The sequence below is a fragment of the Scomber scombrus genome, chromosome 20, assembly GCF_963691925.1.
Source record: "Scomber scombrus chromosome 20, fScoSco1.1, whole genome shotgun sequence".
Lineage (NCBI taxonomy): Eukaryota > Metazoa > Chordata > Actinopteri > Scombriformes > Scombridae > Scomber > Scomber scombrus.
The window spans coordinates 5841553-5857966 of NC_084989.1; the positions used below are offsets into that span (position 1 = coordinate 5841553).

At 42.7% G+C, this 16414-nt stretch overlaps 1 protein-coding gene across 4 annotated transcripts in view; it reads left to right on the top strand.

The window, feature by feature from the left end:
• Window positions 1–16414, top strand: part of mpp7a (MAGUK p55 scaffold protein 7a) — a 135442-nt gene that overhangs the window by 58022 nt on the left and 61006 nt on the right. For all 4 annotated transcript variants that reach the window (XM_062441539.1, XM_062441538.1, XM_062441540.1 and 1 more), the window contains 2 exons: window positions 2806–2883; window positions 10386–10466. In XM_062441539.1, the coding sequence (XP_062297523.1) occupies window positions 2806–2883; window positions 10386–10466 (159 nt within the window). The remainder of the gene's footprint in view (window positions 1–2805; window positions 2884–10385; window positions 10467–16414) is intronic.

Here is a 16414-nt window from a genome sequence, read left to right on the forward strand (position 1 = left end):
ACCAGTAACACCGACTTAGGTGGCAAAGGCTAATTGGAGGAGCTTCAGAATCCCCGTCTTTGATTCGGTTGTGTTTTCCTGTAGTTTAGTTGTGTTCTGGTTTGAGCTAAGCCCTCTTTGGCTGTAGCACACTGTCTCACTGTCTTCTTTTTTTTTTTTTTTTTTTTAATTCCACCAGGCCACTTCTGCCCTTTGCCAGGAGCATTGCTGCCTCACCAAGGGGACAGAGAACGTGCTATGCAAAAAGCGGGGTAATGACTTTAAAATGCATTACTGCGTCATGGACAGGCACTTGGAAAGTATCCTGAACTGTAAATAAAAGCATTTCAATCTCGCATTTGCTCACAGAGCAGAGGAGAAAAATTCCACAGTAACTAAGTAAGTCGAGGTGGTGGAGCAACAACTACCTAAGCAGATGTCACTAGGACTGTGGTATGTTGGAGCGCTGAAGACACTGGCAACCTCACTCATTTATTTCATCTGTTTTCTTACAAAGATGATCAGGACGGATGAAGTAACCGGAGCTGCTTGCCTGTCCTTTTACGGCTGTATACTGTAGAAGAACAGACAGAGGAGTCAGAGCACAGGGTGGAGTTTTTGGGACTTCATGAACAGTACAGAGTAGCTGTTCAAATATGACATGGTTATGTTAAATTAAACAGATGAGGATAAAAATTTCCGGGAATTGCCCTGCAGTGGCACTCTTAAATTTGATGCCAGAAAACATGAAACACAGTGAACGCAGTCTAACTCAGCACCATTTAAACACGGGAGTCCACTCAAGCTTAGCAGCAAGCTTGTACTAACTTCTATCTCTGTCCCTAGCTTTATTACTAGTTCCTGCTCCACTCAAGGCCATTGCAAATCTACCGCTTTCTCTTTTTTGACAACATTTGTCTAACTTCCACTAGCATACCAGCTGTCTTGTTCTGGGGTCCTCAAGTCCCTCAAGTTTTTTTTGTTGCTCTACAGCTGAGCATAGCAACCATCTGCCTCCATCAGGCCTTCAACAGATTACCTCCACGACACGCCTAATGCACCATGTTTTATAGCCGAGTAATGTAGGCTTTACACAGGGATTTGAACCTCTAAGTCTGACCTTGAAACATGGCTGCTCTTTTGGCCAGCACATAGTCCTAACAGGCCATGATTTATCATAGGAGACATGTGGATAAGTTGAGCTGTAATGGCTGTACCTGTTTAAGGCCAGCAGTCGAACTGGAGTTTTGATTGGCTGAGAGGGGCATACATATGCAAAGACATTTAACATATAGTTCTGTTGCATTTTTGTCACCAAAAAGTCATTAAAGTGCCTTTGGAATGCTTTCATTTGTGCATTTGAATTGTGTTGTTAATGGCATAATGTTTTGGATATAATCACTCATCGTAAGATGCTTGACAACTTCAAATATTCATATGAACTTATGTACACATTATATGTCTTTTTACTAATCAAACCTTCTCCAAAATTTCATTATCAATGGGAATGTTCAAACTTCACATCCCATTCCCGTCAGCCTGACTAGCACTCAGCAGTAAATGCTGCTACTGTAGAATGTTGCCTAACCACAAAAAAAGGGTTGTGCTGTCAAGAGAAAAAAATTATGTTTAACTATCTTCAAACAGATGTTTTAATTGTATACAGCATCTGTAGCTGCTCACAGTGTGACAGCAAACAAACTGCTTTTCTAGTTGCTTTCTGTTCTACTGAGGGACTTTATGTCGCGAATTGTCACTGCTCCATCTGTGTGTGTGTGTGTGTGTGTGTGTGTGAATGCACCCGCATGTGTGGATTTGGCCGTGCAGACACCGACCTGGCCCACGGTCTTCTCTGTCACTCTCTTTTCAGCCAGAGGGCCTTCTGTTCCACTGTTGTGCTGGAATGCTTTCTGGGACATCCAGCTGGAGCTCCAGGCCCAGGGCCCAGCTATCAGTCAGACCTATGGCCTAGCTCCCCTTCACCATGCTGGGCTGAGGAGAGACTCAATAGTGGCTGATGGGAGGATAGTCATCCCTGTCTGTTCTCTGATGGGACCTGACAGCAGCCTGTAGGCTGTCAACGCATTCCTGCACAGCTGCTCTTAAATCACAAATGGGATGGCTGTAGTGTTTTTTGTGTGTGTGTGTGTGTCTCTGTGTGTGTGCGCGTAGGCTGGAGTATAAGTGTGCGACTGTGTATATAGCTGCGTGTGCGTGGGTGCAAGCGTGCGCCTGTGTGTATAAATTATTCCATCTCTGCTCCACATATCAGTTTATGAGTGATGATGTGTTTTTGTGAGTGTAAATGAGTAAACGTTACACATGAGCCGCCCCACTTTCCATTTTAGTACTCTCAACATTGTGCAGTGGCAGTGTTGAGGCTGATAAGGAAATGTTTAGCCAATTTAAGTAGACTGCTGAAATGATTTGGAATCCTCACCAGGCCACTAGGGCATATCAAATGCATGGTGGAAAACTGGATTGTTTGTACAGTGGCTAAGCGAGCCGAAATACTACATAGCACTCTGTTGTGCTCAGTCTTATGAGTCTTGTGTGAAGTTGTGTGTGTGTGTGTGTTCTGTGAGTGTGATTGCTTGTCTTTTTGATCTGCTCTGAGTGTGACGTCTAAGTCTAAGACGGCGTGGATGGAGGTTGTACATGTTTTCATACATGTCTACGTGTTGCTGTGCATATGAGCTCATGTGTTCACGCTGTGTATGTGGGTATTTACACAGGAAGGCCTCACTGTGGCCCCCGCAACCCGACGTTGACCCTCTTTCTCTTTTTTCTCTCGCGCTTACTGATGAACACAATCTGTCTTTTCAGATCCACGAACGGCTGCAGCACTATGAAGAGAGCAAACCCGTCCCCGTGTTGGACAACACAGCAGCGCTGGCACATGAAGTAAGTTCTTATTTTGTTGCACGTACCGATGAGAGACACGAGGGAAAAACAACCCAAAGTGTCATAGTGATGTGTTTGGACACCATGCACCTCCAAAACAGCTTCAATTACTTATTGGCAGAGATTACTGAAGTGCTGAACAGCATTCTTCCAAAAGATATAATATTTAGTGCTGTCCAACACTTTGGTCTGTCAGGTTTTTAGTTGGGTTGTTTTGGTAGATTTGGTGTCTGATGAAGGCCGTAGCATATGACTCACATCATAAAATCATTCAGTAAGGAAGCATTTGAATTAATTATATTTCTCCACTCATTTATTCAGGCTTTTCCTTCAATTTGTCACCCACCTACGCACACGCTGTCTTTCCTCTCTTGCATGCCTTGTCCCTCTGTTTGTACTTGAAAACCAAGCAAATGTGATTGATTTGCTTAGAGTCGAATCCAGAGAGACTTGGTGTAAGCGGGTAGGCCGACTGCGCGGATCAGATCTTCAGATCACATGTGCCAAACATCTCGTCATCACTTTTTATTATGTCTGTAAAAATCACACATAAACACAGTCATCGATACATGCAACACCCTTTCCAGTAGCGTGCAACAGCGCTGACAATGTTTGTCCTCTTTCACCTCTCGCACTGGAACGAACTCTGAACCGTCTCCGTCTCGGTTTGGTTTTCTATACTCTCCGTCTGTTACAGTAACACTGCGCTTGTCCTTTCTATACACTGCCAACCCTGCTGCCCGCTCTCTGTCCAAATGTCTAGCCATACACCACGAAATCCAAATCCCAGGCCAGAGACTGATCATTTTCTTAGGGCAGAAACCGGATAGAAAGGCCACCAATTCAGAGGAAAGCTGGAGACAAATGGGCATGCTATGACAGATGACAGCAGTAGACCAACTGCAAACACATGAAATATTCAGATTCAAGCAACGTAGCAGCAACACGTATGGCACTGAGTTCCTTTTCATTAGTTAACCTGCCTCTACGCAGACAGCAAAGGCACCATCAGGACCACTGATGACCGCACTGCTGATGATGATTTTCTTCCACTGGCCCTGCTGCTCTCGTCAAGCTGCAAAAGATATTTAGCCTGATTTATTGAGTAAATGTCCAGTGTCCTGACATTTGTTACCATATTGTTCATCTGCGATATTTATTGAAAGCTACGTGTGCACAGAAGCACGTGTGTGTGTGCCCCGCTCACATTCACATATTGCGTACACACACACACACACACACACACACACACACACAAGCGACACACACACACACACACGCACACACCTGTGTAAACCCAAGAACCACCCTGGCACGGTGAACGGAGAAGAAGGAAAAGCCCTTTTTACTGGTGTGTGGTTTTGTTTGAAATCCCCAGCTCTGTTTATTGTAATCAAAGTGCCTCCGACTATTCCACCCCTTCTAAAGAGCCCGCAGCCATACATCATCCTAATTAGTACTGAGTCAAGGGAAAGACGAGAGAAAGAGGGGCTGAAATTCTTATAGTCGGTCGGGGTAAGCACCATGGAAGAGAGAGTCCAGAGTGTCCCAAGACTGTCACGAAACTAAAGGCGGTCTTGTGGTCTAGAGTGGTTTTCCTGACCTTACAGGCCACAAGTTTGGGTTCCGTCCACACACACCAGTATAGATGATAGTACTCCCAAAGCCTTAACCAAACCAGGATGGCCGAGCCTGCATCTGTACAATATTGTCAAATAAAAACATTTATTGCTCCTTTTTCGTCCTTGTGTTTGTCTTACCCTACTTTTACTACTTTCACTCCTGGCAAAGAACAACTAAACAGATAACACCAAATTCAAGCGAGCCAACAGAGTGGGAGAGATTGCTTCTGTTTCTCTTTCAGTAGACTCTGCTCTGCCTCGCCGGGTTGTGGCAAGAAGCCATAGTCTGTTCAAGAGACACCCAGCTATCAGCCTTCATCTCCCCTCCCCCTTACAGATTTTCTTTCTTATTCTTCTTGTTAAATTACAGACTTTCAAATTTATGCTTCCTGGTAAATGCCCCGCAAAGCGTCTCCCCGGGATTATCAGGTATCGGGATAAAGCCCAGATATGGTTTGTATCAAAGCGTCTCACAGCACACCGCAATCTTGAGTCTCCCTTCCTTGGCTGGGGAAAAAAAAAGGAAAAAAAAAAAGGAAAGAAAAAGTCCAAACCCGGAGCGTTGCAATGTATTTTTAAAGCGGATTGTTTTTCACCCATGTCGCCACTCCAAATGAACGCTATTGAAGTGGTGGCTGAGGATTGAAGTGCAAGGGGAGAGAGATCTACAGTTAGATGAAATTCATTTCGGGATTGGGTTTCGGGTAATGGAGGCTTAATTTATTGCCTAACATAAAATGACACTTTAACCCCTGTCTGCCCCGGGCTGCACTGTCTAGCACACACAGCAGGTGACTGCCACCACTCAAGCAAACTAACACCACCAACCTGAAACACAATCAATATTGGGCTCGGGGTAAAGGTGCTGTATTACATTCATATAAAGACATGTCAGTAGGTGACTGCACACACACTTTTACGGATGTGCATACACGTTCTTTACTGCACACACAGTTTCTCTCCAGCGCTCATTAAGTCTGAAATAGAAGCACTCTTGCCTCATTGTAAAATACCACATTACATTAATCAAAATGGGCAAAACAACCTCTCATGCAAACCAGTCTGTCAATCTAATCAGTCTCAATCAATCCCTGCCTAAAGATAAACACGCCACATCATGTGAGGCATGCCAGCTCACTATTCCAGATCAGTGTCCAGCGTTTGAACTTTAACCATACGTCCTGGTGGCTGACTTGTGTTCTTCTCCACTGGCCAACTTCCCAACACCTTCATTTTCACCCGCAGACCTGCCGTTACATGGAAAGACCACTGGGTGCCATCAGAGAACACTGGTCTGCAACTGCACCTACAGCTGCTAATGGGAAAGAGTCAGACAAACAGAGAAAGAGAGAGAAAGAGAGAGAAAAAGAGAGAGAGGGCTTGTCAGGTGTCTCTTCATTGTTACTTTTTACTTACAGCACATTATGGGCCCTCAAGCCTTTAATCAGAATAGGACAGTTACATTTGGGCAGATATATAAATTATAAGATCATAAAGGATTGATGCTGTATTGAATAGAGACACACCTATATGACATTTCTGGACCAGTAATGACAACTGTTAAAAGTCTTTTTCTTGTGGCCAATACAACATTAGTCTTGCAATCGCCAAAATGAAGGAAAGGGAACTTTGCCAATTGCTTCAGTAATATTTCACTTAATCAGAGAGGAAGAAAAAGACTCCACAATCTTTGGTGTAATATTTGGCTAAATTTGCTGCATTAGGAGGATTTAGAACCGTATAAATCATTTCATTTTATCTTGTATGAGTAGCTAATGTGTCAGCCACCAATATATCATCTATTAAAATGAACTCTTGGAAGAATTTGAACTTTTAACATCGTTGGTCACCGATTTAACGGTTGTGTGCAGCTTTTGTTTCAGTATTGTCTAACTTAATTTGTCCATCATCTATAGATATGTGTTTTACTTTACCTTACATAGGAGTCACATATATTATATGTATGTATATATACAACTTTTGATGGCAACAGGTAGAGGAAGTGTTATAGGGGAGATGTATCCTTTGTACTGATGGTGGCTTTCCTTGTTACTGACTAGGTGTAAAGCTCAGATAATGCTGTTTTGAGTTGATCCACTTATTTTACTGGCCTCACTGGTGATGTGGGAGAGTTAGACTTAGTGTTTAGTGGCAGGTTTAAAGTCCTAAGTCATTTTTGCATGTGAAGTTATGATAACTTGAGCATTTACATCGACATTTTAGCTCCAAACCCATTATAAATCTGAATGAATGTCACTTTTAGACACAACTTTCTCCTGATACTCTTTGAATCGATTATTTGCATGAGAAGATTTCATGCATTCATTATTTCCTTTTTAAATTTCAGTTTTGTAATGGTGTGAAAGCCAGTATTTAGACCATGAGACTTTAAAACTTTTATTGAAACTCATAAAATATAATAATAGGAAAACATCCTCATGCATAACTGTGTAAAATCTAATCAAAATGCTCTGTGGGAATGAATTCAGGTTTAACGCGTACTGTATGCAACCACTGTGTTAATGATCACTTACACAACAAATCAGGCCAAACAGCATTACATCCATCATATGAAATAGATGACGCTGACTGGCTGAAACCAGATTTTTTTAATAAAAGATCTGTATTTTTTAATGCCTTTTTTAATAAACGATTTTAGAAAAAAAAAAGAGGTCGGCTTGATGCATTGGCAGCTATATATCAAAGTAGTGAGCTCAGTACTGAGCTATAAACTGACATGCTGGGATCAAACTTATCTAAACACTGGCGTGCCTGCCATGACATTTAACAAATGAAATACACACAGTCTCAGAGGAGACCAGTATCATTTTTTGCCCCCTCCTTCACTTTCTGTGAAGGTCTGTGGATGGAAAATGTGATTCTAACGGGGCAGCACGAAGGTAGAGAGCCGAGTGCATTGTCAGACATGTCCCATCTGTCCTCCACGCTGAGTTATGGGACAAGGTGCTTTAATAGGACAATATGAGGGACTGGAAATTTACAGTTCCTTGCCTCTCTTCTTTTCCCTCCCTCGCTGTAAACAGCTTAGCGATGAAATGATGGACGATGCCGTATCAGAGCAGGAGATGTTACCTCGCTAAAGACCCTGACCCCGACTCCTCTCCGTCTCTACCTTTCTCGACTTCCTCCGTTTTTCTCCACTTTACTCTTCTTTGATTGCATGCTCTCTCTTTGTTTTTTTGTCTTAATCTCTTCTCTACTTTCTCCTTTCTTTTCTTTACGTCCTCTGTCTCCCTCTGACCTCGCTCCCTCACATTGGATTTGTTGTATATTTGATAAAGTGAAGTAATGCAGGGTTGAATGAGGTTCAGCTGGAGTAACCTTGACCACTGTGACTATTCATTAGTGTGGTCTATCTCCCTTGGGGGGTCAAAACTAATGGAAATAATAAAAAGACCCCCCCCCCCCCCCCCCAGTCAAAAGCACATGTTCCTGTCTTTGGGTAAAGTGACATAGCTTACTCCCTAACCCCAGTCTAACCCTCAGCCCCCTGCCTTTACCTCCACCTCACCTCTGGTGCCTTATTCCCGCACCCCAGGGGTCGTTAGTCAAACAAACTGTAGGTTTTTCCAACCTCTGTCATCATCTGCCTGAGCATCACACACACAGGAGAACGCTGCATTATGAGGAGATTTTCCCGTTCGGCTTATCTGTTATGTGATGACAACATCGGCACCAAAGAAGTTCCATGTGTCTCTTTATTCATATTTGCTACACTGTTTCATGGACTTCTAACACACACACACACACACACACACACACACACACACACACACACACACACACACACACACACACACACACACACACACACACACACACAGTTTGTGTTTAAGTGTAAATTTGCGTCTGTTAGCAATTAGAGAATTCATCTTTCTGTTAAATGTTTGGATATTTTTATTATTGGACTTGTAGATTTATCGGTCATGCCTCACTGTTGGAAATGTTTCAGGTAGCCTGGTACACTTTCAACCACTGTGAGCTGATTTGTATCTATCCAAGTCTACTGTGGCAACTTTATAATCTTCACCAGATTTTCTGTTGTTTTTATATATGAAGTTTTATATTGTTTGTTCTCTGTATGAATTTTTCTTACGTTACCAAGCAACAGAATCACAAATGTCTCCCAGAGGGCTTCATAATCTGTACAAAAAACACCCTCTATCTTTAGATAAGAAAAAAAAAACAGTTACAGGGAGAGGAAAAGGGAGAAACTTGAGGGTAAGGAACAGAGGAGGCAACAGACAGACATGTGATAGGTGTTGTATTTACAGAAATTATGAGTATTAGAGTAGTAATACAACATGGAGAGACAAAATGACAATGATGAGTAAATAAAGACACATACAATATGAAGTAAATATGAGGTGTAGTACAATAAAGAGTTTCACCTTATTAACAAAGAAAATAAAGCCTTACAGTCCAAAAAAATGTTATTTATTTCCCTAATTTTTTTCATCGTGCCATTTTTTTTGCCAAAACAGCCCATAGTTTGTCAGTTTTATCTGTATTTTATAAAACAGCTACCACACTTTACATGATTTATGCTTATTAAGCATAAATAAAAATGAAATGTTCTTTCAATATCTCATTTTCTACTATTTTCACAATATTCCTGTGATAAAGTGATGACAGCTGAACAGAGTCGTCACATGGATGGTTGTGGTTTTGACATTCTTCACATATAACATAGAATTTAAGCTAACAGTATTCTCTGCTTTATACTTTGTACGTATTGCTGCACCTGTGATACAGTTCACATACATTCTCTCTGTACCGACTACACACACATCTAGACACTCCGGGCTGTGATTTCCTCTGGTCCTGATTGCGTTCTCAACATCGGCTCCTGATCCCAGCTCAGTACAGGCAGGTCTTTGTGTGCGACGGCTCTTCGTTCCTCTCCACGCTCGCACTGCATCCAGGAGGATCATCCATAAATCAGGGGCAGCCGGAGGAGCGTGGCCTGAGCTTTAGAGGCAGAGTCACTTGTCTCAGTGCTACCAGACATTTATCATGAATTCAGTCCAGCTCGGTCCCAATGCTCAGAGAAGCTCTCAGAGCCCCCATTGTTTCCAAGAGAAGTGGACTGTTTTCTTTTGTTCTTGAAATTTTTATTGAAAAATGATCCTGCTGAATAGTAAATTTAATCAACAGAAAGATGGCAACAACTGCAAAGTTCAGGTCCCATGACTAGTTGTGACCTTGCCTCCCACTAAGATGCACCTAATTTAGCACAATATCAGCTCCCTTGGGGCCTCCTGAAAGTACAGTGTCTGAGATGAGTTGAGTATACAACTTTTCTTTTTCCAGAAGCTTATGAAGGATTATTCTGATGTTATACACTCCCCTTCTGGGTACAGGACTTTTGAACACAAGTCCAATAATAGTTAAAATAATGCTTGGAAAAGCATCCCAGTTACTGCATGGAATAATTTTACTGCATTACTAATTGATATATTTGAATTTAGTAGCAGATACATTTCTCTTGCTTTGACTACTAAATACTAAATAGTGGAAAAACATGTTGTGCAGGTTGTGTAGAACAGAAGAAATAATTAGACTTATTGATCACCTTTAGGCAGTGGTGGTGATTCAGTCTCCTGGCAAAGTCAATCTGGGTAGAAAAAGGAAAAAGTGGAACTGCAGCACTTGCCCCTCCTTCATCACCACCACTGAGATGCCCTTGAGTAAAAAAGGCCCATAAGAGCAGGTTATACTTGATCTTTTATAGTTCCAACTGGCCGCATTCAAAGGTCGTCATAGAGAGAGAATCGTTTAAATGGTGGTAACACACGCACATTTTTTGACAGTCTCTTCAAAGGCATTCATAGTGTCTCTGTTTCTTCTCCTTTTTAGTTGTCCGAGGAGCTACAAGGGAAATCAGCCAACGCAGAAATCAAAGAGCTGCTCAAAATACTGGACAAAGCCCACGTGAAGGTGAGTTTGGTTCCTATCAAAAGATTATCTTCAATACAGGCTTAAATTATCCTCTTTTTATTTTTATTTTATAACCCTGTATCTTATTTGTAGTGGACCACACTATAGTGAAAAAATCCTCACTCATGTCATCACACAACAGCGCAGATCGCTTTACACAAACTAACGAGGCGGTCGGAGCCAGGCTTTTGTTTTTTTCTCCTTTTTCTTTTTTTTCTTGTCCTCTTGGCTGCAGCCGTCGACCTTGTTAGCCAGACCCAGACAGCCACAAAATAAATTTACACATTTTTATTTTCAAACGCGTAACTCGGGCCATCCGTCAGGCCCTCCAGGTGTCTCAGCCAGACAGCGCTTGCCTTTATAATGGCGGAATGGAAGGAGAGCTGGACAGCCTCCTTTCTTTTTTTTAATGCACTGTTGTCATGCTTATTTGGGCTCTGCCAGAAACAACAGCTCAGTATGAAGTCCTCCCCCGGCACAACACACATACACACTAACAGCGCACACAGATATTCAATACCTCTCAGTGTCAAGTGAGAGGAGACAGTGGTTCCCAAAAGGATCAGGGTAAGAAAGTCAGGTCATCATGTGAGTTTTTGGACGTCTATACTGGTGATGCAATGATTTAAAGAAATTAAAATAATACAGTCACACACATACAGTAAGATGTACAGATATGGAACAGAAAGGTGTCAGAAAACGGGGTCAAATATAATTGAGTTAACACACGATTCCACATCGACACATGACGATGGATTCGCCTCCACACATTCAACGCAGCCACTCTACCGAAGACAAACGTTGAGAATCGATCACACCTCTGTTTACTGTCTAATCTCCTACATCTCTGTCGACCGCGCCAGTGAAATGTACCGTCAAAAAAATGGCCGCGCTCTCAGCGAAGACATGCCCGTGTCAGAAATGCTGCGTTTATTATTTTAATTACGCCTACGGTGAAGGTATTTGGCGTGGCAAAGGGTCAATCCATCAAAACGCAGAACTCGTGAAAGTCATCGTTTTGGAAGCCTGGCGCCTTCAGCGGATGAGGTGCGAAGCGTCAGGAGACAGGACCGAGGGCCAGGTGTACACACACACACACACACACACAGTGGTTGTAGAGATGGATCTGGTGGAAGGTAACGTCTGCGTAGCTTAAACTCCAATGTTACTTGCACGTCATGGATTTTTTTCATTTTCAAATATGGAAATAAATCTAAGAGGTATTAGATATTTGCCAAAATGAGTTGAATGTGAACAACCAGATTGGAATATTTTGGTCGTTGCCATTTTCGTGGAGTGTCTGCACTGTTTCTGTTCTCACCTTGCAAATATTACGTTCACAGCAACTCTCCAGCCCCAGAGTAGATCTGAAGCGCTCACGCCAACCCCAGATGATCATGCTTACTGAGTTTAAAGACTGACAACAACAGCAGCTTGTTTTTGCTGACCTCCAGTGCTTTAACTTCTCACCTTTGCTGCAGTGATGTCAAAGCATGCTTAAGGATGTGTAGTAGAGCGTGACATCACTTTTGAGTGTGGAATTTATTTAAATAAGCTGTTGCGGCTGTTTCACCAATCCAGTAAAAACAACACTACCTCTACACAGGTACAAATTTCCTCTATCCAGCTTCAGTTTTGTCTACAGAGGAAGGAGTCTCACCAATATTTACTTGTTTTCACTCTTTGTCTATTTGCTTTCTCCATTCACTGCTACGTCTCTTTTTTTTTTTTCCCACCGCCTCCACACACCACTCCACCGACCTCAGCTGAGTGCAGAACAAGGTCAGCCAAAACAATTCCACACCAAACAATGGAAAATATTCAGCTACTGCTTCCTCTACTACTGGCCAGTGCACCTCAGCAGACGGCGGTGTCAAAAGCGCAACAGCTGAGGCCGAGAGAGGCGATCTTATCACTTGAACTACGGCTACAACAAACATTTCTTCATTTGTTGGACACTGATCTCTTTATCAGGGATTGTCTCACAGTCAGTTCAACGCTGCACAAACCACTTTTTATTTATTTTTTCTTGATATAAAATGAAAGTGGCTGGGCTTGAGCCGCATCCTGTGTTTAGTGTCAACATGACTTTATATGATTTCTCTGTATGAGATCCTTTCAAAATAAGAAAAAAAGGAAACAACTTGGATATCTCTTATGTTACCACAGTGCTGTCAAGTTGAGCGATTGACATCTGCATGTGTTCACACACACATACACCGTTTCCCACCTTCCCTCTCCGCCCCTCAGCATCATGACCTCCATTCTCGTGTGTTGAGTCTATCACAAGGTTTCGAGCATCTGGGTTTGAAACCGCCGGGTGAAGCGCTCCTGCTGGCTTCATCGGGAACACTCGGTCAACGATAGATTAGTTCCAGCATCTTCTGTTTGGAGAGAGAGCTTTTTTTACTGTAACACACTGAGGCACCGGAGGATCTTGGCGTTTTCTTGACATCGCGTCTCCAACCGTAGGCAGCATGTGGGCTTTCGAGAACGAAGCTTTAAAACATTGCTCTCTTTCTGTCTCCATCTGTCCTCCAGGGCACTTGATACCGTACCAGCCAGCCCCAGTGTAAATCACAGGGCCGGGGGTGTAAAACACAAGCAGATGGCTGCCTCCTTTGAATGGCGTCTCTGTGCGATAGTAATTGTATCACTCTTAATTATGGCTGAAATGATCCATTCCTAGGGTGGGGCTATAAATCAGGCTCTTTAAAACTCCCCTTCTCTTTCTCTTCCTTTTCTCTCTCTTGCTTTCCCTCCCCACCTCAAACTCTCTTTTACGATTCGCACATGAAAAAACAACTTTTGCCCATATTAGCCCCCCTTTAGCAAGACTAATATTGACAGTGATGAAAGTGCCAATTATGATGGTCGGCTGTTTCTGCCGGCATGTATGGAGGTAGAGATGTATGTACGCGCTCTTGCTTGACTCTGAGTGGTGCATGCAGGGGTTCAAGGCTCAGAGAGGAGGGTGGGCGCCAGTGTCGTATCTGAGCTGGCCTACAGCAGCACCTCCGGGGGCAAAACGCTCACAGCGCAGTGCCTCCCGCTTGGAGGAAAGCAGTTACCCAGCACCGATCCAGCGCCGCCAGCTGAAAAACGAGCGGGCCGGTGACAGGGCCGGGGGCTTTAATGAGAGGCCAATGCCAGGAATGTAGGAGCAGGTTTATTTAGTCAAGCTCAGTGATCTGTTTTTCTAGGATCCCTATTATGCCTAATGAACACAAACACACGAACCGAGAAAGGACGGGATGCCTGGAAAACAAGGGTGGTTTCGCTTCCCTTCATCTTTCTTCCTCACCCTCTCTCTCTCTCTCTCTCTCTCTCTCTCTCTCTCTCTCTCTCTCTCTCTCTCTCTCTCTCTCTCTCTCTCTCTCTCTCTCTCTCTCTCTCTCTCTCTCTCTCTCTTTCTCTCTCCCCCTGCTCCTCTCTTCAGGCCTCAGCTGCAGGGCCGAGCTTAAACAAGGATATAACTTTAGATTTGATTAGGGAGCTAATCCACCAACACTGAGGCATAACAAGACCCACTGACTCATATAAACCCAGGAAGTAAGCTTCCACACAGAGACCCTTGTGTGTACGTGTGTGTTAAACATATCTGTACCTGTGTAGTTACGCTCCCATGTCAACGGTCACCAGCCAGGCCATGTACCATGTGCTATCTATTAGCATACAGCTGTTACTGCTACTTCCTAGAACGTTTTTACAAGGAATTAGCTGTGGCTCTGTTACGGGTTGTTAGGCACGGCCATGGGGGAGAATGTGGCAGTGGGGAGCAATGCCAGACTTAAGGAAGTGCCATCGATGAGAGGACATTCACAGGTCAGGATATTAGGCCTGATGGATAGAGTTCAGAAGAAACAGCAACTGGCAGGTTAGTGGAGGAAAGGTTGCGTGAAGATGGAGCACAGGACATTTTTTTCTGTTGGAGTCCTTTGTATCATTTTCGTTGCTGTATTCCATTTTTTACTTTTACAACATCCACATTTTGTAGTGAGAATATTAAAAGTTCATGTAATTGTATTTAGCAATCTATTAAATGTCATAAAATAAGAACATATGCCCGTCACCATTTCCCAGATTCCAACAAGCGTTCAAATTTGTGATCTAACAGTACAATATCCAACATGTTTCATTTTACTACGATACAAAATAGAGAAAAGCAATCCTCATATTTGAGAGGCATTTTTGCTTTATTATCAAAATCATCTTTTTTTATTTTCTGTTGAATAACTAACAGATTATTCAACTAATTGTTTCACCACTGCTCCAATCTGAAAGACTGCACAGCAGCAGCGGATCACTGTAGTTCTGCTTCTCAGGCACCAGACCTTCACGGGTGTCCTACCCTGCTGAGGGCGTGATGGACACCAGGAAGACCCACATGTTGTCATGACACAGATCAGGTGCTATGACTGACAGTCAAACACCATAAAGAGAGCCACAACACCACATGTATCCAACCTCAAACTCAAAATGCTTCCCTCTTCTCCAGGTTCTCTGTCGCGTCACCGGCCAGCTTTCACCAAAGGATGTTTTCAGAAAACTCTGGGAATTCGATACAACACCAAATTAGAATTGGTTTTCTCATACCCCCTGAGGATGAAAAAACACAGAAAAAGAAAGGAAAGAAAACAGAAAAAGAAATAGTGGCTACAAAGTCATTCTTCTGTAAATATTTACCCTGCAATATTTTATTCAGCTTTGCGTGGAGTGCTGTTTCCATTCAGCGGCTATAGCTCTATTATAAAGTCATGTATGTTCACATGTGGTGCTCAGAGTCTTAGAACTGTAACATTACTGATCACATCACAACATTGTGGAGACTGCAACTGCAAACTCTCCGTCCACGGTTTGACACGGCACCATGAACACAATTTATATGTTATACCGAGCACAGGTTTGGGATCCCAGTCCTATTCAGTTTGCTTTTATCGTTCTCATCTGCAAACAGTTTTGGTTTCCACTGTGTTCCAAGAAAATATTTCAATACTATAATGACAGCATCCCCAGACATACAATACAACACAATGTGCGTGTTTATGTACTGTGCAGATGAAAGCCCGGAGCACACTGTTGGGCCCGTTCTAAGAAATGAACAAACTGATGCTGGACAGATTTTGGGGGAAAATACATGAAAGATAAAACTGAAGAGCAAACAAGTATAGAGAGGATTAATGGTATTTGAGAGGAGTTTGGACAGGAGGACCAAGAAAACAAGAAAATTTAGGGAGGACAGAAAGAGAAAAATGCAGAAGTAAATGGTGATCTATTTGGAATTTGAGTCAATTTTGTCCTGTCTGCATTTCTTCAGTTAATTAAATTAGAGTTAGAACTGTATTTAGGGTTAGTATCTAGTGTGGGTTTAGGGTATGAGTTAGAATTAGGATTAGGTTATGTAGAGGTTTTTTATATCCATTTTATTTCACCTTGGACCTTACTTTTGTAGCTCTGGCTATCCCTTTATATCGGATATGATAACATTGTACTCACGTTAACTGCTGAGTTCTGGGAACGCTGCAATGTTACTAGAACAAAGTCCAGGACAAGAAAACCCTATATGATTGTCTAACTGCCTGTGTTTCTTGCCTCAACAGATTTAGTTTTTAGTGGTGATAGTTACCATGTTCTCAGAGCTAACAAATTGACTACAGGAGTAGAATGTAAAGACAATTTATGCCTTTATTACAGATTGGACAGTAGAGAAATGACAGGAAATCAGGGGATGAAAGATGGAAAATGACACGCAACAAAGATCCCTGCATGGACTTGACCCTGTGGCCTTGAAGGTCATGGTCTTCCTAAAACCTTAAATCATAGGAGTGCCACAGGAGTTTCTCATCATAATGATAGCTAAAACTATATTTAAAATATAAAAAGGCTGGAACGATCCTTGAAGGTTACAGTCAGAACAAAGGGAATAAATAGAGCCAAGTCCTCACTAG